This window comes from Miscanthus floridulus, chromosome 3 (genome assembly GCF_019320115.1).
Source record: "Miscanthus floridulus cultivar M001 chromosome 3, ASM1932011v1, whole genome shotgun sequence".
Lineage (NCBI taxonomy): Eukaryota > Viridiplantae > Streptophyta > Magnoliopsida > Poales > Poaceae > Miscanthus > Miscanthus floridulus.
In genome coordinates this window covers 123,477,551-123,495,193 of record NC_089582.1, presented here as the reverse complement: position 1 = coordinate 123,495,193, position 17,643 = coordinate 123,477,551, and the positions used below count along the sequence as shown (strand labels likewise).

The following is a 17,643-nucleotide window of genomic DNA, read 5'->3' as shown; positions in this document are numbered from 1 at the left end:
ATTCAATACACGCATGCAGTCTACAACCTCACCCTCCTGCTCTTTATTTTTTTCCCAAATCAGATGAAACGTGAGCATCCAAGCTACAACAGTCCAGCAGCACATCCTTTTACTCTTCCTCACGCCAAGCACCACAGAAGTACGACCTCCAGCGAGCAATCTACTTGCTTGGTCACAATTTCAGAGTGTAGACTCAAACAATTTCAGAGTGGTATACATAAGTAGATGCAACAGCAAGCAGTAATCATCGAAGCCCAAACTGTGTTGAAATCAATTCTGCCTACTTGTGCCCAGTCTACTTCCAATTCAGTAAACTTCCAACTCCAAGGAAGATATTCATATAGATGTCCAAATTGAGGCATTCAACAGTTGCAATGTTGAAGGGCATTTGGTTCAAGACAAATTGCAAAAGTAGCACTAATATGATTGGGACTGTAGTTTTCTCTGTCAAAGACAGATGACTAGAGCACAACAGACCTGAGTTGGCGAATGACCTTTCCCATTGTAAGCAGGCGTCACTTCCTGCTAAATCAACAAAATTTTGGCCAGATGGAAGAAATGAAAAAATCCACATCGAACAATGTACTATACTTTGAGATATGTGGTAAGAAAATACAGCATACATGTCCATACCACACAAGCCAGAAGGGTGCTCGAGTTGCAATAGCTGATAGGACAAACAATCCCAGGGACTGACCCTGACCTGCTCAGGGCGGAGCTCACCCGCATGGCTCCCGGCGGCCAGGGCGGAGCGACGGAGGTCGCCTAAGCGATTCACAGCAGCCGGGTGAAAGCTCTAGTTTGGTTTTGGTTAATTAATGAAACTCTAAGTGCTAACCTAGTTTATCGAAGTAATTATGAGATATGTAGCACTACTCCAAGTGATGAAGCAATGACGAAGATCATGACAATGGTGATGGCATGATGATGATCAAATGCTTAAACTTGGAAAAAGAAGAAAGAGAAAAACAAAAGGCTCAAGGCAAAGGTAAAATTATAGGAGCCATTTTATTTCGGTGATCAAGACACTTAGCGAGTGTGATCACATTTAGGATCGATAGCCATACTATTAAGAGGAGTGAAACTCGTATCGAAATGCGGTTATCAAAGTGCCACTAGATGCTCTAATTCATTGCATATGCATTTATGATCTAGTGGAGTACTAACATCCTTAAAAACGTTTGTGAAAATATGCTAACACATGTGCACATGGTGATACACATGGTGGTTAGCACATTTGAGCAAGGGTGAAGAAGATAGAGTTGAAAAGGAGTTAGTCGCGCTGGTTACAGAGCTACCGGACGCGTCCGGTATGATGACCGGACACGTCCGGTATTTGGCGACGAACTCAGCGACCGGACACGTCCGGTCGCCACACCGGACGCGTCCGGTGTGAATCAGCTAACACAGTGCTCGACAGATCAGTCGACCGGACGCTGGCAGCGTCTGGTCCGATGTGACCGGACGCGTCCGGTCGTCGATGGATGCTTATTGTACTCGATCGGACGCTGAGGCTCAGCGTCCGGTTAGTTTCTTCCAGACACGTCCGGTCGGCCCTGGTGGCTTACTGGACTCGACCGGACTCGGCGTCTCAGCGTCCGGTCAAGTGTGTTTGTGAGTCCGGTCGTCGGTGAATAGGCAGCAATGGCTAGGCTGGTTTGAACTGGACACATGGCAGTCTGAGAGCTACCGGACACGTCCGGTATGCCGACTAGACGCGTTCGGTATTCACGACCGAAGCGTCCAGTGCTGCGTCCGGTGCACTCTGACCAGAGCGTCCGGTCGGTGCGCAGTCAGCAAAATATTTGAGCCAACGGCTCTATTTCATGGGGGGCTTCTATTTAAGCCCCATGGCCGGCTCAAGCTCACTCTCTTGCACATTTTCATTGACATAGCAACCTTGTGAGCTTAGCCAAAGCCCTCCCACTCATCTCCATCATTAATCCATCATCTTTGTGAGATTGGGAGAGAATTCAAGTGCATTGTTTGAGTGATTGCATCTAGAGGCACTTGGTATTCGTGTTGCGCTGTGGATTTCGCTTATTACTCTTGGTGGTTGCCACCACCTAGACGGCTTGGGGGCAGCGGTGGAGGATCGGCATGAGTTGGTGATTGTTCGTGGCCGTTTTCGGTGATTGTGAGGGGAGTTGTACCTTCCCTGACGGAGCACCAAAAGGTAACTCTAGTAAATTGCTCGTGTCATTGAGTTACCTCACTTGTGGGTAGGTTCTTACGGTGTCCTATCGTGTGGACGAGGTTTATGAAACACCTCTTAGCCGTCGAACCACCAAGTGTTGGTCGACACAACGGGGACTAGCATGTTGGCAAGCACGTGAACCTCGAGAGAAAAATCGGTTGTCTCTTGCCATTTGATATTCTCCCGGTGATTGGTTTCATCTTCATCTTGTGATTGGTTCATTCCTCTACACGGCGGTATAACCATCCTACTCACTCGTTTACATTCTTGTAAATTAATTGTAGCAAGCTCTTTAGTGTAATTAAATTTGAGAGCTTGCTTTGCTATTTAAGTTTGATTAGTGGAGCTCTTTAAAGTAGAAAGATTGAGAGCTCTTAGTGAGTAGTATCATAGCAAATTGTGTGTCTAGCTATCATTGCAACTAGAATTGTTGGATAGGTGGCTTGCAACCCTTGTAGAGCTAGAGCAAGTTTGCATTTCGCTATTTGTCATATTAATCAAATTGTTCTAGTTGATTCGCGGCGGCCGCGGCGGAGGTCGCCACGCGCAGCTCGCGGCGCGGCGGAGGTTGCCGCGCGAGCCCATGGCGTGGCGGAGCTCGACCGCGCTGCTCGCGGCGGCCGAGGCGCGCAACATCCTGCCATGCGCGCGAATACCAAATTCCGCGTGTGCCCATGCGGGATCCGCATCATTCGTCGAGTTGAGAAGACCACTCCTACAACGCTGCTTCATCCGGCGATTCGGTCTCGGAGCATGGGCCCTCGCTGTCGCCTCGCGAGGCGACGGGGCAGCCGTCTCCAAGTGAAACGAGGGTGTTTTTCGCAAAAACGGTGACGAAGAGACGGAGGAAGAGACGGCGTTGTACGTGCCCTATGTATGTCTCTTTACCAATGATTACGTGCTCACCACTCAAACGAATAAAGTCTACGGTACAAAGTGCTTTTATGGTACTTCGTTGTCGGCTGATAGTTATTTATTACAGAGCCACATCAGCAAAAGTGATAAGGTAGCACAAAAATGAAGATGAGAAAGAAAATAAGTTTCATCACCGTAAAATTCACTTAAAGCAAATCTTTATAAAATAAGTCCATCATGCTATAATACCATCTCGAGATTTAAGCCCTGTTTTAATCTTTCACCCAAAATTTAGACTAAAGTGACCATTTTGCCCCTATGTTCTTTACCTTTTCCCTTCAAGCCTCTCACGTGCTCTCCCCTCTTTCTTATGGATATGGAGTTGGGGGGCGATCGGGTCTCCTATGATTCTAACACCGACGCTCCCTAAGCTGCGCCTCCCCTAAGCGGTGCCGTCCCAACTCCTGACTCTGAGCTTGAGCAAGCTCCCATTTGGGTGGAATTGCCCGCATCAAAGATAACTCGCGAGTGATTTTATTAGAGCGCCGTCCATGATCAAGATAGGATGATGTCGCCGCTAGCACCTTTCCTGTTGATGCCATTGCTGGCTGGTGCATGTCAGGGCATGCAGTTGCCGCTACCAAAGGTGGTGCCACCGTCACTGCCGTGGACGTGACTGTCATCATGGTTGTGCTCACGGCGACCTGATTCGGCGAGGGCGACGCCAACCGTGCCACAGATTGGGGCAGTGGCATGGCTCAGGCTAGTGCGATTAGGGGAGGCATGGCTTGGGGGCGACGACGTTGGTGTCGGTCTCGTTGGTCGCCCCAACTCCGGGAGAGAACACATGAGAGATGAAGGAATAAGGTAAAAGAACATATGGGCAAAATGGTCACTCTAGGTCCTAATGTTGGGTGAGAAAAATTAAAACTAGATTTAAATCTTGAAATGACATTATAGTGTGATAGACTCATTGCAAAAATATTGAGCCGATGAAGGGGACGTTTGGAAGCTTTGCCCAATTTTATCTAACCAGGCTAGCAGGCAACATATAACATATGTCTAGAAATCATATATTGAGGTTGAAAAAAATCAAAACGACTTGTATATATAATTTAAAAGGAAGGTAGTAATTTTCTTCTCTCCTCGAGCCCCATCTAAAATGGCCCTACACCGCCTAGAGGGACCCCGGTCTGCCTCTACGCTGGCATGCTGCAACTGCAACTGCAACTTCAACTGCAGCCCTTGAGAGTCCCTGTTGTCTCTCTTCCTACCCCCAGCGTGCTCGCTCTCTCCCTCTGCCCCACCCCCTTCTCTCTCTCGGCGACGACTGGGCGGCCGTCGCTGCCGTCCTACGCCAGGTGCCGTCGCTGCCTCCCTACGCCAGGTTCCCAGGTCTTCTTCGGGCCATTCGCCGGCGGCGAGCACGACCAGGTACGCCCACCCCTTGGTCTTCCCTTCCTGCTGTACAAAACCGAGCACCCAAATCCTAACTTGCATTCGGATCTGGTCTAATTACAAGTGTATATCCATGTATTATGCCTACAAACTTTGATTGTGCTTAGGATGCCTCTAGAATAGGGTTATCCGAAGCCATCTGAATGATGCAGAGTCTGTCCTCTGTTCTTCAAAATTGTGTCTTTTTTCTATTTTTGCTTGCATTACTGAGAATATCATATAGTCCATTGCGGATTTGAGCTGTTTTATTTTTATTCCCTTCTCTTGCCCTGACTTAAACTTGTCTTTCCCATCCTGGAGAAGGGAGGGCTTCCCAGATAGAGCTGTTCCCCTCCAGTGTAGCAGATGGCGAGGATAAAGCCCAAGCAATTGCTAATTCAAAGCAAGACGAAGAAGGCTCCATCTCGAATCAGCTACTCTACTATCATCACATGGAACTTGATTGTCATATTGGTTGTGCTATCTCTCTATGCTACCTACAGCCATTGGCATCAAAGGTTAATGTCCTTTCTGGAAATCATTTTTTTTGTTTATTTTACTATTTGGTGCCCCTAGCACACTTATATATTGCAATAAGTTGAGATGAAGTAAGCTCATGCCCTGTAGTTGTTCAATAAGTAGTTTAATATAGTTTCTGCTCAGCATTCCTCTATTGATGAGTTCAACCGCAGGTCTGCCCAAGACTTTGAAATGGAGCTTCATGAAGCTGAGGTAAGTTACACAGTCTTACAAAAATCTAGTGCAAGAAACTGTGCTCGTATTGTTTACACTTAATGAATCTGCAACTAGGTACATGTCATTTATGTTACTTAGGTGGCATTATCTCTCTTTCCGCCCATTAAATAAGGGTGTGTTTAGTTGGGGAGGTGAAAATTTTTGGGTGTCACATCGGATGTGTCGCAAGGATGTCGGGAGGGGTTTTTGGATACTAATAAAAAAACAAATTACAGAACCCATCAGGAAACTGCGAGACGAATCTAATGATACTAATTAAGCAGTCATTAGCACAGGCGGGTTACTGTTGCACTTGAGGCTTTTCATGGACTAATTAGGCTTAAAAGATTCGTCTCGCGATTTTGCCGAGAACTGTGCAATTAGTTTTTTTTTCGTCTACATTTAATACTCCATACATGTGTCCAAACATGCTCTTTTACTGTAGGAGGCAAAAATTTTTGGAAACTAAACAGGGCCTAACTTTGTATGGCCTAGTGATTATACTAAGTGATATGTTGGAAAGCGTGTTGCATGGTTAGTATCATAATTATACATTTCAGGTTTAACTCATTGACATGGCTATTGGATTTTGTTTCTTATTCGTTCGGGCAACAGAATCAATGAGAATTCTTGTTTATAAGAAATATATAGGGCTGTTGTCTGCATTTTCCCTATTGAATTTGCTTTCTTCATAGTTCGTTTGTGATGAAATGGAACATCTATTTGACGTAGTCTTTAATACTTAATAAAATTTTCTTGATAACTTATTATCAGTTTTTGGGGGACATTAGACATCAACGGTCAAACTCATTGATTGTCTTCTTTTGTTCATTTGTTTGAATCAAGCTTGCTGTGAGACCGGTGGATCCAAAAATGATAAGTAGACCAAGATATGCGGTAAGTTTTGTTGTTCGCTCTTCTCAACTCAATTTCTAAACAACAAACCACCAGATGTTGATCGTATATCTAGTCAACCATTGAATGTAACTTGAGAATATATGTAACATCTAATGTATATTGTATATGCATTATAACATGCTGTGCTGCTACTGACATCTAAATCAGGTTGTGGTTTATTTTCTTGAAGCATGATATGCTTAAAGGATATGACACTCTGATACGTCTTAAAAAATATTAGGGAAAATGGTGTTCTTGCCCCTTAAATAGATGTGCAATTGTGATTTTGCCTTTGTTTTTCTAACTTTGTGATTTTGCCCTTAACTGTTCACAAGTCAACGCGATTTTGCCCCTGGTCAACGCGAATTTGCCCCTGTTTTTTCCGTTGACCAGGGGCAAAATCACGTTGACTTGTGAACAGTTAAGGGCAAAATCACAAAGTTAGAAAAACGAGGGCAAAATCACAATTGCACATCAAAGTAAGGGCAAGAACACAAGAGCCGCTAAGGATGTATGAATTTGCATGTGGAAATACAACTTTTGTTGTAGCATAGTGAGTTATGGCCTTTTGTGTGAACCCCATTACCCAAACAAGGTAATGGTAACAGTGCTTGTTAAGTGGGGATGAATGGTGTTCTTTTTGATGTTCTATACTGCTCAAACTATGCTCATGAAATGATGAAACCTGAGTCAGTCAGTACTGACCAAAGTTTAACACTAAGTAACGATTCCACTGGGCTTGAGAAGTTGAGACAAATCATCTAAATGCGACTAATACTGTGATATATTAGACGCCACTGCATACCTAGTTATGAAGTATTTCTTTTGCTATGTTAAACTTCTGCTGTATGTTGTTGAGACTCAACATTTTGTAACACTGGTTGTCATCCACAGAATTTGCAAGAACTGTTCATCCACAGAATTAGTATGAAAAATTATGGCATACAACCTTACTAAGTTGGTGAGATAAATTTTGAATGCAATGATGCTTTGCAGATAAATTAGGTGTTTTACAAATATTTTATCACCCTACCACAGTTAATCATCTTTGTAGTAGAAAGAAGCATTATGCCACTGCTTAACTTCTGCAGGTAATGAACACTGCAAAGGGTCCAATTACTATAGAAATATACAAAGATACTTCTGCTGGTGTTGTGGATAGATTTATTGACTTGTGGTAAGCACCATAAATTGTGATGAATCCATGATTTATTTAATAGTTCCATGACATAAGATTTGTATGATCATTTGTTTTGTTATTTTGATTGTGTTAGTGTCACAATATAGCTGTGCCATAGTCAGTTAAAAAACGTAGCTCTGCTTGTGTGCCATAGTTGGTTGAAAAACATAGCTTCGCCGTATATAGCATATATGATTAATCCACAGAAGTTAGAACTTCGAAACAGTAACTTTATCACAATTTGAATGGCAGTAGAGGTAGGGCTATTGTCGGATACCGTGAGAAGGGGTACCCTAAGCAAGATCCAAAAAACGACTGCTTAGACTTCGTAAAGATCGAAACCAGCCAAACGCTGCTAGCCTCGGCCGATCCTCTGACTCGCCCGAGGCCCCATCGCCGCGGGCCTCGGCCGATTCTCCGACTCGCCCGAGGCCCCATCGCCGCGGGCCTCGGCCGATTCTCCGCCTCGCCCGAGGCCCCTCACCGCGGGCCTCGGCCGATTCCCCGCCAAAGGCCTCGGCCGGGCCACCGACCCTCTGTCTCGCGCAAGGCGGGCTCGGCAGCACTCCGCTACCTCCTCCTTCTCCCGTCCCTCCGGCAAAACGTCGTGTCACGTCAACTCAGCCAACTGCTGCCCCTGACAACAGCCGCACGCCCGGCACAGTACAGCAGAATGGCCGATGGGACAGGAGGCAGGACTGGGCAGGGGTTACCCGCCACTGTACTAACCACCGTGACGCCCATGCCTCACTATGCTGCCAACTCCTGCACCGAGGACAATGCAGCGTGGGGAGCCACATCTGGGCTACTGTAGCCTCGGAATCAGTACCCAAGGCCAATAACTCCCCCCAAGGCCTCGACAGTTTGCTTCACGGGCTCGGCAGCCTGAGGGTCCATGACCACCGAGCCCCCCACGATGGCTCGGCCTCGGCATCTGCAGAGCCGCTGCCCCCTACGACGTCATTACACGGCAACCCGCACGTCGCCCGCCATGTCCTGCGTCAAGCCGTACTGGAGCCCCACGACGCACAAGACCGAGTACGACCAGCATGTCACTTCCGCACGTCCCATCGAGGCACTCAACCACTCCGACAAATCACACGACGGCGCAGTGCAGCGACGTGGCAGACCAGACGTCCGTCACGTCGGCACCCTGCCATCCACGACGGGACTGTGCAAGGGTTACCGACTACTGTGCTGCCTAAACTCCTGCACCAAGGACGGACACGACGTGGGGAGTCAGAACCGGGTTCCTGTGACCTCGGGACCAGCGAACCGACCGCTCCGTCCCGCTCGAGACCCCCGATGAGCCTCGGACGAACTAACCGAGTTCCGCCTCGCCCGAGACTCCCGGTAGGGCCTCGGGCGAACTGGCCATGCTCCGCCTCGCCCGAGGCTGGGCTCGTCCCACAATCTCGTCACCTCCGCCTCAAAAGTCACTCTGGCAGGCTATCGCATCCAATTAATGCACCCAGCTGCCCTCACTACGTAAGCCACGATCGGCAGTATGCCGCGACAGGACAACGGTCAAAATCGCCTTTTTACCATCCCTTACTGACGATACAGGGCGCCGTATCCTGTAGACGCATGTTCGGCATTGTTCCGCCTAAATCGACTATCGACGATGGCCGCCCAGACCTCACATTGCCACCCGCTAAAGGCCTCGGCACAGCAGGCCTCAGCACAGCGGGTCTCGGCCTCAGCGCGATAGGTCTCGACACAGCCTACTACAGCAGCCACCAGGCCTCGGCACTTCACCAAGTCAACAAAAGTACAAGAGCGCAGCATGTCGTCAGCCTTGAAGACCATACCGACTAGACATCGACGGGAACTCCCACGACGCCATACTGCTTCTGGGAGCGGAATACGTCAGCAAATAGTAGCCTTCTCATGTACCTCTCGCTTCCTCCTTGTAACTATAAAAGGAGGTAGCCAGGGCCATTTCTGGGGGGGGCGGAAAGACAAACACACCGATAGAACCACGCACTTCCACGCTGCTTGGGAGCAACGTCCCAAGCAGTTCGCACCACCCTCGCCGAGACCTGGGGCTAGCTCCCTCTCTCACTCAGCTTGTAACCCCCTACTACGAGCACTCCGGTGCAAGGAATACAAGATCAATCTCTCAGACTGGACGTAGGGCCTCGATTGCCCGAACCAGTATAAACCTTGTGTCTCTTTGCATCACCATCCGGGATTAGGGACACGCAGTACAAATTCACTCGTTGGTTGAGGGCCCCCCGGTTCCAAAACACCGACAGTTGGCGCGCCAGGTAGGGGGCTCTGCGTGTCAGCTTCGTCATCCTAGCAAGTTCCGGATGGCAGACCACATACGACCATTGCGTCTCGGCACCATAGTTTGGTTCGGGAGCCTAGAGTTCATGTCTCTAGGGCATGAGTACGACATGGTACTCCTCGCTCCTCGAACCCCACCGTCCGACGACGAAGTCACGCCCCGGCAGCCCAGGCGCAGGCGGCGCCCGGGCGGCCGCTCTCGCCACGCTCGCCAGGCACGGCGCGAGCAAGGCCACCCCGACGCTACGCGAGCCCGGGGCGGCACACCACTCCCCGCCGATATCCTACGACCAGCTGTTGGTACGAGGTCCCTAGCTGGGGGCCTGTCTGACCTGAGCCTGGACAAAGGAAAATCGCCGGGGGCTTACGGCGATGCCCAGTCATCTAACCCCGCTCCGCCACTCCCTGAAGAACCGACCCCGGCGGGGCAGAATCTGGAGACAGCCCCGTTCCCATACCCCTTTGGGTTGAGAAATGCCGCCACCTCCTACGCCTACGCTTACGCTGCCGCTCACGAGCACCCCTCGGAACGCCGCCAGCGCTTCGCTCTCGACCTGAGCACCCACTCCGACCCCTCGGACGAGGACGAGGCGTGGCCCGGGATGGATTTCTCCGAACTCCACAACCCTGGGGCTTTACGCCAATTCTTGGCCGCAAGCGACTACTGCCTCGGCTATTCCGACTCCGACGACGAAGGGACTTACGATCCATCCCGTGAGTGCTTCCACGTCGGGCTCGGGATGCCAACGGTGGGCGAAGAGGAAGAAAGGACAGGCACTCATTCACCGCCCCGGGCGGGGGCGGGTGATGCCACACCTCCGCGTCTCGTAGCCCCGGCAGCACGGAACGAGAATCTCGTCCGCGGGGGGCATCGTCGCCCAGACCTGGAGCAGCTCCGCGAGCTTCAGGCCAAGGTCGAACAGGACCGACTCCTTCTGCAACAGCTCCGGGACACTCTCGAGCAGGAGCAGCGAGGACGCGGTGAGGGCGGAGGAGCCCGAGGGCGGGCCCGCGACGTTCATCACCGCATCAACGACAACGAGGGCGGAGAGCCACCCCCAATCTTTAACCGCGCTAGCCAGAATGTCGCAGCTGCTGCGATGCTGGTCCGAGCGATGCCCGAGCCCTCCACCACCGAAGGGCGACGGGTCCGCGGAGAGCTCCGCGACCTCCTCGAGACCGCAGCAGTGCAGCAGGCCGAAAGTTCCGCCTCTCGCCGGCGCGGAGGCACTTCGGAGCAACCCACGGCACGACCTCGCCAAGGCCAGGATGCCTCGGTCCGTCCCGAGCCCGCTCGCGCGCCGACGGTCAACAGGGCCCCCTCGGTGCGCGACCGACCTGGACACCAACGCGAGGTACAAGGCGACCACGAGGTAGTTGGCAGGCGACGGCGCCACGACGACGGAGCCGCCCGAGGCTACCACCCGCACCGAGGCGGTCGCTACGACAGTGGTGAGGACCGCAGCCCCTCCCCTGAGCCGCCAGGACCTCGGGTCTTCAGCAGGGCCATCCGCGTTGCTCCTTTCCCCGCCCGGTTCCGACAGCCGGCCAACCTCACCAAGTATAGCGGCGAGACGAACCCTGAGCTATGGCTAGCCGATTATCGCCTGGCTTGTCAGCTGGGCGGCGCGGACGATGATCTGCTCATCATCCGCAATCTCCCTTTACTCTTGACGGACTCGGCGCGAGCCTGGCTTGAGCATCTCCCCCCCTCGCAAATCCACGGCTGGCGCGACTTGGTTAGGATCTTCGTCGGGAACTTCCAGGGCACTTACGTGCGCCCTGGGAATTCCTGGGATCTTAAGAGCTGCCGCCAGAAGCCGGACGAGTCTCTCCGAGACTTCATCCGGCGCTTCTCCAAACAGTGCACCGAGCTACCCAGCGTCGGTGACTCGGAGATCGTCCAGGCTTTCCTCTCCGGCACCACTTGTCGGGACTTGGTCCGAGAGTTAGGGCGCAACGTCCCGCACTCTGCCGCCGCGCTCCTCGACATCGCCACCAACTTCGCCTCGGGCGAAGAGGCGGTGGGGGCCATCTTCCCCAACAACGACGCCAAGGGGAAGCAGAAGGACGAGGCCCCCGAGGCCTCGCCCACCCGCGTCCCTAAGAGAAAGAAGAAGGGCCGCCCGGGGAAGCAGGAGGTCCTCGAGGCCGTTCACGTCGCCACAACAGATCGCAGGAATCCCCGAGGCCCCCGCGGCCCCGGGCTATTTGACGACATGCTAAAGAAGCCCTGTCCTTACCATCAAGGCCCGGTGAAGCATGCCCTCGAGGAATGCACCATGCTCCGGCGTTACTACGCCAGGCTTGGGCTCCCCGACGACGATGAGGCCAGGAAAAGGGGCGCCGGCGAAAGGGACGGTGATAAAGATGATGGGTTTCCCGAGGTACGCAACACTTTCATGATCTTTGGCGGACCCTCGGCATGCCTCACGGCGCGCCAGCGAAAGAGGGAACGCCGGGAGGTCTTCTCGGTCAGGGTAGCCACCCCCCGGTACCTCGATTGGTCTCGGGAAGCAATCACCTTTGACCGGGATGACCACCCTGATTACATTCCAAACCCCGGGCAGTACCCGCTGGTCGTCGACCCGATCATCGGCAACACCCGGCTCACCAAAGTACTCATGGACGGAGGCAGCGGCCTCAACATCCTCTACGCCAACACTCTGGAGCTCCTGGAGCTCGACCAATCACGGCTTCGAGGTGGTTCCGCGCCCTTCCACGGCGTCGTGCCAGGGAAGCGCACACGACCCCTCGGACGCGTTGACTTACCCGTCTGCTTTGGCACCCCATCCAACTACCGTAAGGAAGCCCTCACCTTCGAGGTAGTTGAATTCAAGGGGGCTTACCACGCCATCTTGGGGCGCCCGTGCTACGCCAAGTTCATGGCGATCCCCAACTACACCTACCTCAAGCTCAAGATGCCAGGCCCCAACGGCGTCATCACCGTCGAGTCCACGTACGAACATGCATACGACTGCGACGTCGAGTGCATCGAGTACGCCGAGGCCATCGTGGAGGCCGAGACCCTCATCGCCGATCTCGACCAGCTTGGTAGCAAGGTTCCCGACGTCAAGCGGCGCGCCGGGACCTTCGAACCCGCGGAGGCCGTCAAGGTCGTCCCAGTCGATCCCACCGTCCCCGACGGTCGGGGACTGAAGATCAGCGCCACCCTCGACAGCAAATAGGAGGCCGTGCTCGTCGACTTTCTCCGTGCGAACGTCGATATGTTCGCATGGAGTCCCTCGGACATGCCAGGCATACCAAGGGAGGTCGCCGAGCACGCCTTAGATATCCGGCCAGGCTCCAGGCCGGCAAAGCAGCGCCTGCGCCGGTTTGACGAGGAGAAGCGCAGAGCCATCGGCGAAGAAGTGCAGAAGCTCGTGGCAGCCGGGTTCATCAAGGAAGTATCCCATCCAGAGTGGTTGGCCAACCCTGTACTAGTCAGGAAGAAAAGTGGCAAGTGGAGGATGTGCGTGGACTACACTGGTCTAAATAAAGCATGCCCGAAAGTCCCATTCCCACTACCACGAATTGACCAAATCATCGACTCCACCGCAGGATGCGAAACCCTCTCCTTCCTTGATGCGTATTCCGGTTACCACCAAATCAAGATGAAAGAGTCCGACCAGCTCGCGACTTCTTTCATCACCCCATTCGGCATATATTGCTACGTAACCATGCCGTTCGGCCTCAGAAACGCAGGGGCCACTTACCAACGGTGCATGATCCAAGTCTTTGGCGAACATATCGGACGAACCGTTGAGGCCTACGTGGATGACATCGTAGTCAAGTCCAGGAAGGCCGGCGATCTCGTCGGCGACCTGGAGGTTGCCTTCACATGTCTCAGAAGGAAGGGCATCAAGCTCAACCCCGAGAAGTGTGTCTTCGGGGTTCCCCGAGGCATGCTCTTGGGATTCATAGTCTCGGAACGTGGGATCGAGGCCAACCCGGAGAAGGTCTCGGCCGTAACCAACATGGGCCCGATCCGAGACCTCAAAGGCGTGCAGAGGGTCATGGGATGCCTTGCGGCCCTGAGCCGCTTCATCTCGCGCCTCGGCGAAAAAGGCCTACCCCTGTACCGCCTCTTGAGAAAGTCCGAGCGCTTTTCTTGGACCGCCGAGGCCGAGGAAGCCCTCGCCAGGCTCAAAGCACTGCTCACTAACCCCCCCGTCCTGGTTCCGCCCACCGAGGGCGAACACCTCTTACTCTACGTCGCCGCGACGACCCAAGTGGTCAGCGCGGCCGTAGTCGTCGAGAGGCAGGAGGAGGGACACGCTCTGCCCGTCCAGCGACCTGTCTACTTCATCAGCGAAGTGCTCTCCGAGACTAAAACACGTTACCCCCCACATCCAGAAGTTGGTTTACGCCATAATCTTGGCCCGACGCAAGCTGCGTCACTACTTCGAGTCCCACCCGGTGACTGTGGTGTCGTCTTTTCCTCTGGGAGAGATAATCCAAAACCGGGAGGCGTCGGGTAGAATAGCCAAATGGGCTGTCGAACTCATAGGGGAGACCTTGTCTTTCGCGCCTCGGAAAGCGATCAAATCACAGGTCCTGGCCGACTTTGTAGCCGAGTGGACCGACACACAGCTGCCACCCGTTCAAATCCAATCAGAATGCTGGACCATGTACTTCGACGGGTCTCTGATGAAGACTGGGGCCGGCGCGGGCCTGCTCCTGGTCTCGCCCCTCGGAATACACATGCGCTACATGATCCGGCTTCACTTCGCCGCCTCCAACAATGTCGCCGAGTACGAGGCCCTCGTCAACGGCCTGCAAATCGCCATCGAACTTGGAGTACGGCGTCTCGAAGTACGGGGTGATTCGCAGCTCGTCGTCGATCAGGTGATGAAAGAGTCAAGCTGCCATGACCCCAAAATGAAGGCGTACTGCGCGATGGTACGTCATCTAGAGAACAAGTTCGACGGTCTCGAACTCAACCACGTTGCACGAAAGTTCAACGAGGCCGCGGACGAACTGGCAAAGATGGCGTCGGCACGGACCCCGGCCCCTCCGAACGTCTTCGCCAGAGACCTCCACAAGCCATCCGTCGACTACGCCTCGGCGACGGAAGAGGACCCATCGGCCGAGCCCACCGCAGGGCCCGAGGCCCCCTCTGCCGCCGAGACCCCCGCCAGCCGAGCCCGAGGCGATGGCGATTGACGAAGAGCCTCCCAAGGCCGACCAAGGAACGGACTGGCGAGTCCCTCTCCTTGATCGCCTCGTCCGAGGAGAGCTTCCTGCTGACAGAACCGAAGCCCGACGGCTTGCGCGACGCGCCAAGACTTACGTCCTCTGCGACGGCGAGTTATATAGGCGCAGCCCATCTGGTATTCTCCAACGATGCATCACCACCGAGGCTGGCCAATCCTTACTTCGGGACTTACACGCGGGAGTCTGCGGGCACCACGCGGCGCCTCGGACGCTCGTAGGTAACGCCTTCCGCCAAGGTTTCTATTGGCCAACAGCGGTGGCCGACGCCACAAAGCTAGTACGCACCTGCGAGGGATGCCAGTACTATGCTCGACAGACGCACCTCCCGGCCCAAGCCCTCCAAACCATCCCCATCACATGGCCATTCGCTGTGTGGGGACTGGACATGGTTGGGCCTCTGCAGAAGGCATCCGGGGGCTATACCCATCTGCTGGTAGCTATCGACAAATTCTCCAAATGGATCGAGGCTCGTCCGATCGCTCAGATCAAATCCGAGCAAGCGGTGCTGTTCTTTACGGATATCATCCACAGGTTCGGGGTTCCTAACACCATCATCACTGACAATGGGACACAATTCACCGGGCGCAAGTTCCTAACGTTTTGCGACGACCACCACATCCGGGTGGCCTGGGCGGCCGTAGGGCACCCAAGGACGAATGGCCAAGTAGAGCGTGCCAACGGCATGATCCTACAAGGCCTTAAGCCAAGAATATTCAACCAGTTGAAGAAGTTTGGCAAGAAATGGCTTGCCGAACTCCCGTCAGTCATCTGGAGCCTAAGAAATACCCCGAGCCGAGCCACGGGATTCACACCGTTCTTCCTGGTCTATGGAGCCGAGGCCATCCTCCCCACTGACTTAGAATACGGCTCCCCGAGGCTACAGGCGTACAACGAGCAAAGCAACCGCATTGCCCGCGAAGACGCCCTCGACCAACTGGAGGAAGCCCGCGACGTCGCGCTACTACACTCAGCCAGGTATCAGCAAGCCCTACGACGCTACCAAGCCCGGCGCGTCCAAAGCCGGGACCTGAAGGTGGGCGACCTGGTGCTGAGACTGAGGCAGAGCAACAAGGGCCGCCACAAGCTGACCCCACCCTGGGAAGGGCCGTATATCGTCGCTCAAGTGCTGAAGCCCGGGACCTACAAGTTAGCCAACGAGAAGGGCGAAATCTTCACCAACGCTTGGAACATAGAACAGCTACGTCGTTTCTACCCTTAAATTTCCAAACGTTGTTTACATTGTTTCTCGAAATACAATAAAGAAGCGTTCTTTAGTTGTTATAATCTTTCGAGGAACCCCCTTATAGACAAATCGACTGTATAGAACCTAAGGACCGAAAGATCGTCTCAAGGGCGAAAAGGCCGGCCGAGTCGTGAGAACGGCCTATGCCTCTGGGCTACGGCAGCTCCCTCACCACCGTTTCGCCCAAAGGACAGCTTAGGTTCCGAGGAAGTTCTTTGCAGAGAGGTTGTCTATCGATAGGGGCTCGACGTCACTATAACGCAATAAGGGAGACTCGGCTCTGCCTCTGCAAAGTCGAGCCTCCCTCGGGGGCTAAAAAGGGGGAACCCCCCTAAGTCCCGGACACCATTTCTCAACCGTTTTTCCGAAAATTTCCACGCCAAACTCTCTCGCGCTCCGACGGGACCTTCGCAAGAAACCCAGAGACCAAAAGCCTGTCTGGAGGCCAAAGGGCCGGTCGAGTCGTGAGAACGGCCTACGCCTCTGGGCTACGGCAGCTCCCTCACCACCCTTCGCCGAAGGACGGCTTAGGTTCCGAGGGATTTCTTCGCGATCGAGACAGAAGGCACGGACTTAGAAATAGAATGGAAAACGGTTAAGAAGCACACATACGCAAATACTTTAAGGGCCTCGACGGCCACAAAAAACGTCACGATTCGGCAACTAACTCAATCCGGTTACATGGCCCCTTTTGGCCCAGGTCAAAGCTCAAGGATCGGCGGCTGGCGCGGGAGGGACCACCTCTTCTTCGAACAGCTTGGCCAACGCGGTGCCAGGTGCCTCGGCCGCCTCCAGCAGCCTCACGACCTCTGCATCAGCCTCCTCGTCATCTTCTGGCAACACATAGCCGTCGCTGACAGCCTCGAGGTTGATGGCGTAGTGCGAGGAGACGACGGCCAGGGCGCGCTTGACACCCGTGTGCAACGCCCCTCGGAGTCTCTCGCGGACGTGGCCGCTCAACGCGATGAGGCGGCTCCCAAGGGAGCTAGCTGATTGGACCTCCTCGACGTCCAGAGCCTCGCAGGCAGACCGGACAGCGCTGCGCAGCGCCTCGTGCTCCCGGACCTCGACATCCAGCGCTGCTTGCGCCGCGACGGAGGCCTCAGCCGCCTGGGAGGCCTCTTTCTCCAGATCTACGTCGCAACAAGGGGTCAGGAGTCAAGCGCGAACCAGGACAAAAAGAGCAAATGGAACGAGGAACATGGTTCAGCGGAACTTACCCTCGGCCTTGCCCTTCCAGGCTGAGACCTCGACCCGAGAGGCCTCGGCCGCCTTGGTAGCCTCTGCCAGGGCGACTTTTGTCGCCTGATGCTCGCTCTGCTCCGCACCCAGCTGCCCGGCTGTGGCCTTCGCAGAGGCCGTCGCTTCTTGGGCCCGAAGCCTGAAGGAGTCTCGCTCCTCCTCCAGTTCCTTGATCTTGGCCACCAGAGGGGCGGACTGCTCCTTAGCCATGGCCAACTCCGCCTGAATGTCAGCACAACGAAGGCGGAGGTCCTCCACTTCCGCACTCCGCGCCGACAATAGTCCCTGGGCATCGGCAAGCAAGCCCTTCTGGCGCCGGAGCTGGTCCCAGATATCCCTCTCATTTCG

General features: G+C 53.9%; 2 protein-coding genes across 3 annotated transcripts in view; one reads left to right on the top strand and one right to left on the bottom strand.

The window, feature by feature from the left end:
• Positions 1-4,260: 4,260 nt before the first annotated feature.
• LOC136542305 (peptidyl-prolyl cis-trans isomerase CYP21-4-like) overlaps positions 4,261-17,643 on the top strand; it is a 28,313-nt gene continuing 14,930 nt past the window's right edge. Inside the window, exons 1-5 of one of the 2 annotated variants that reach the window (XM_066534677.1) lie at positions 4,261-4,486; positions 4,814-5,007; positions 5,182-5,221; positions 6,071-6,121; positions 7,213-7,298. In XM_066534677.1, coding sequence (XP_066390774.1) covers positions 4,856-5,007; positions 5,182-5,221; positions 6,071-6,121; positions 7,213-7,298 — 329 coding nt within the window. In that variant the 5' untranslated portion in view covers positions 4,261-4,486; positions 4,814-4,855. Of the gene's footprint in view, positions 4,487-4,810; positions 5,008-5,181; positions 5,222-6,070; positions 6,122-7,212; positions 7,299-17,643 lie in introns of both variants that reach the window. The other variant, XM_066534678.1, reaches the window with a different exon arrangement.
• Positions 16,762-17,505, bottom strand: LOC136542304 (uncharacterized). Its single transcript, XM_066534676.1, has 2 exons — positions 17,274-17,505; positions 16,762-17,186 (listed from the first exon to the last, which is right to left on the bottom strand). Exons 1-2 carry the CDS (start codon positions 17,503-17,505, stop codon positions 16,762-16,764), a joined length of 657 nt encoding a protein of 218 aa, XP_066390773.1.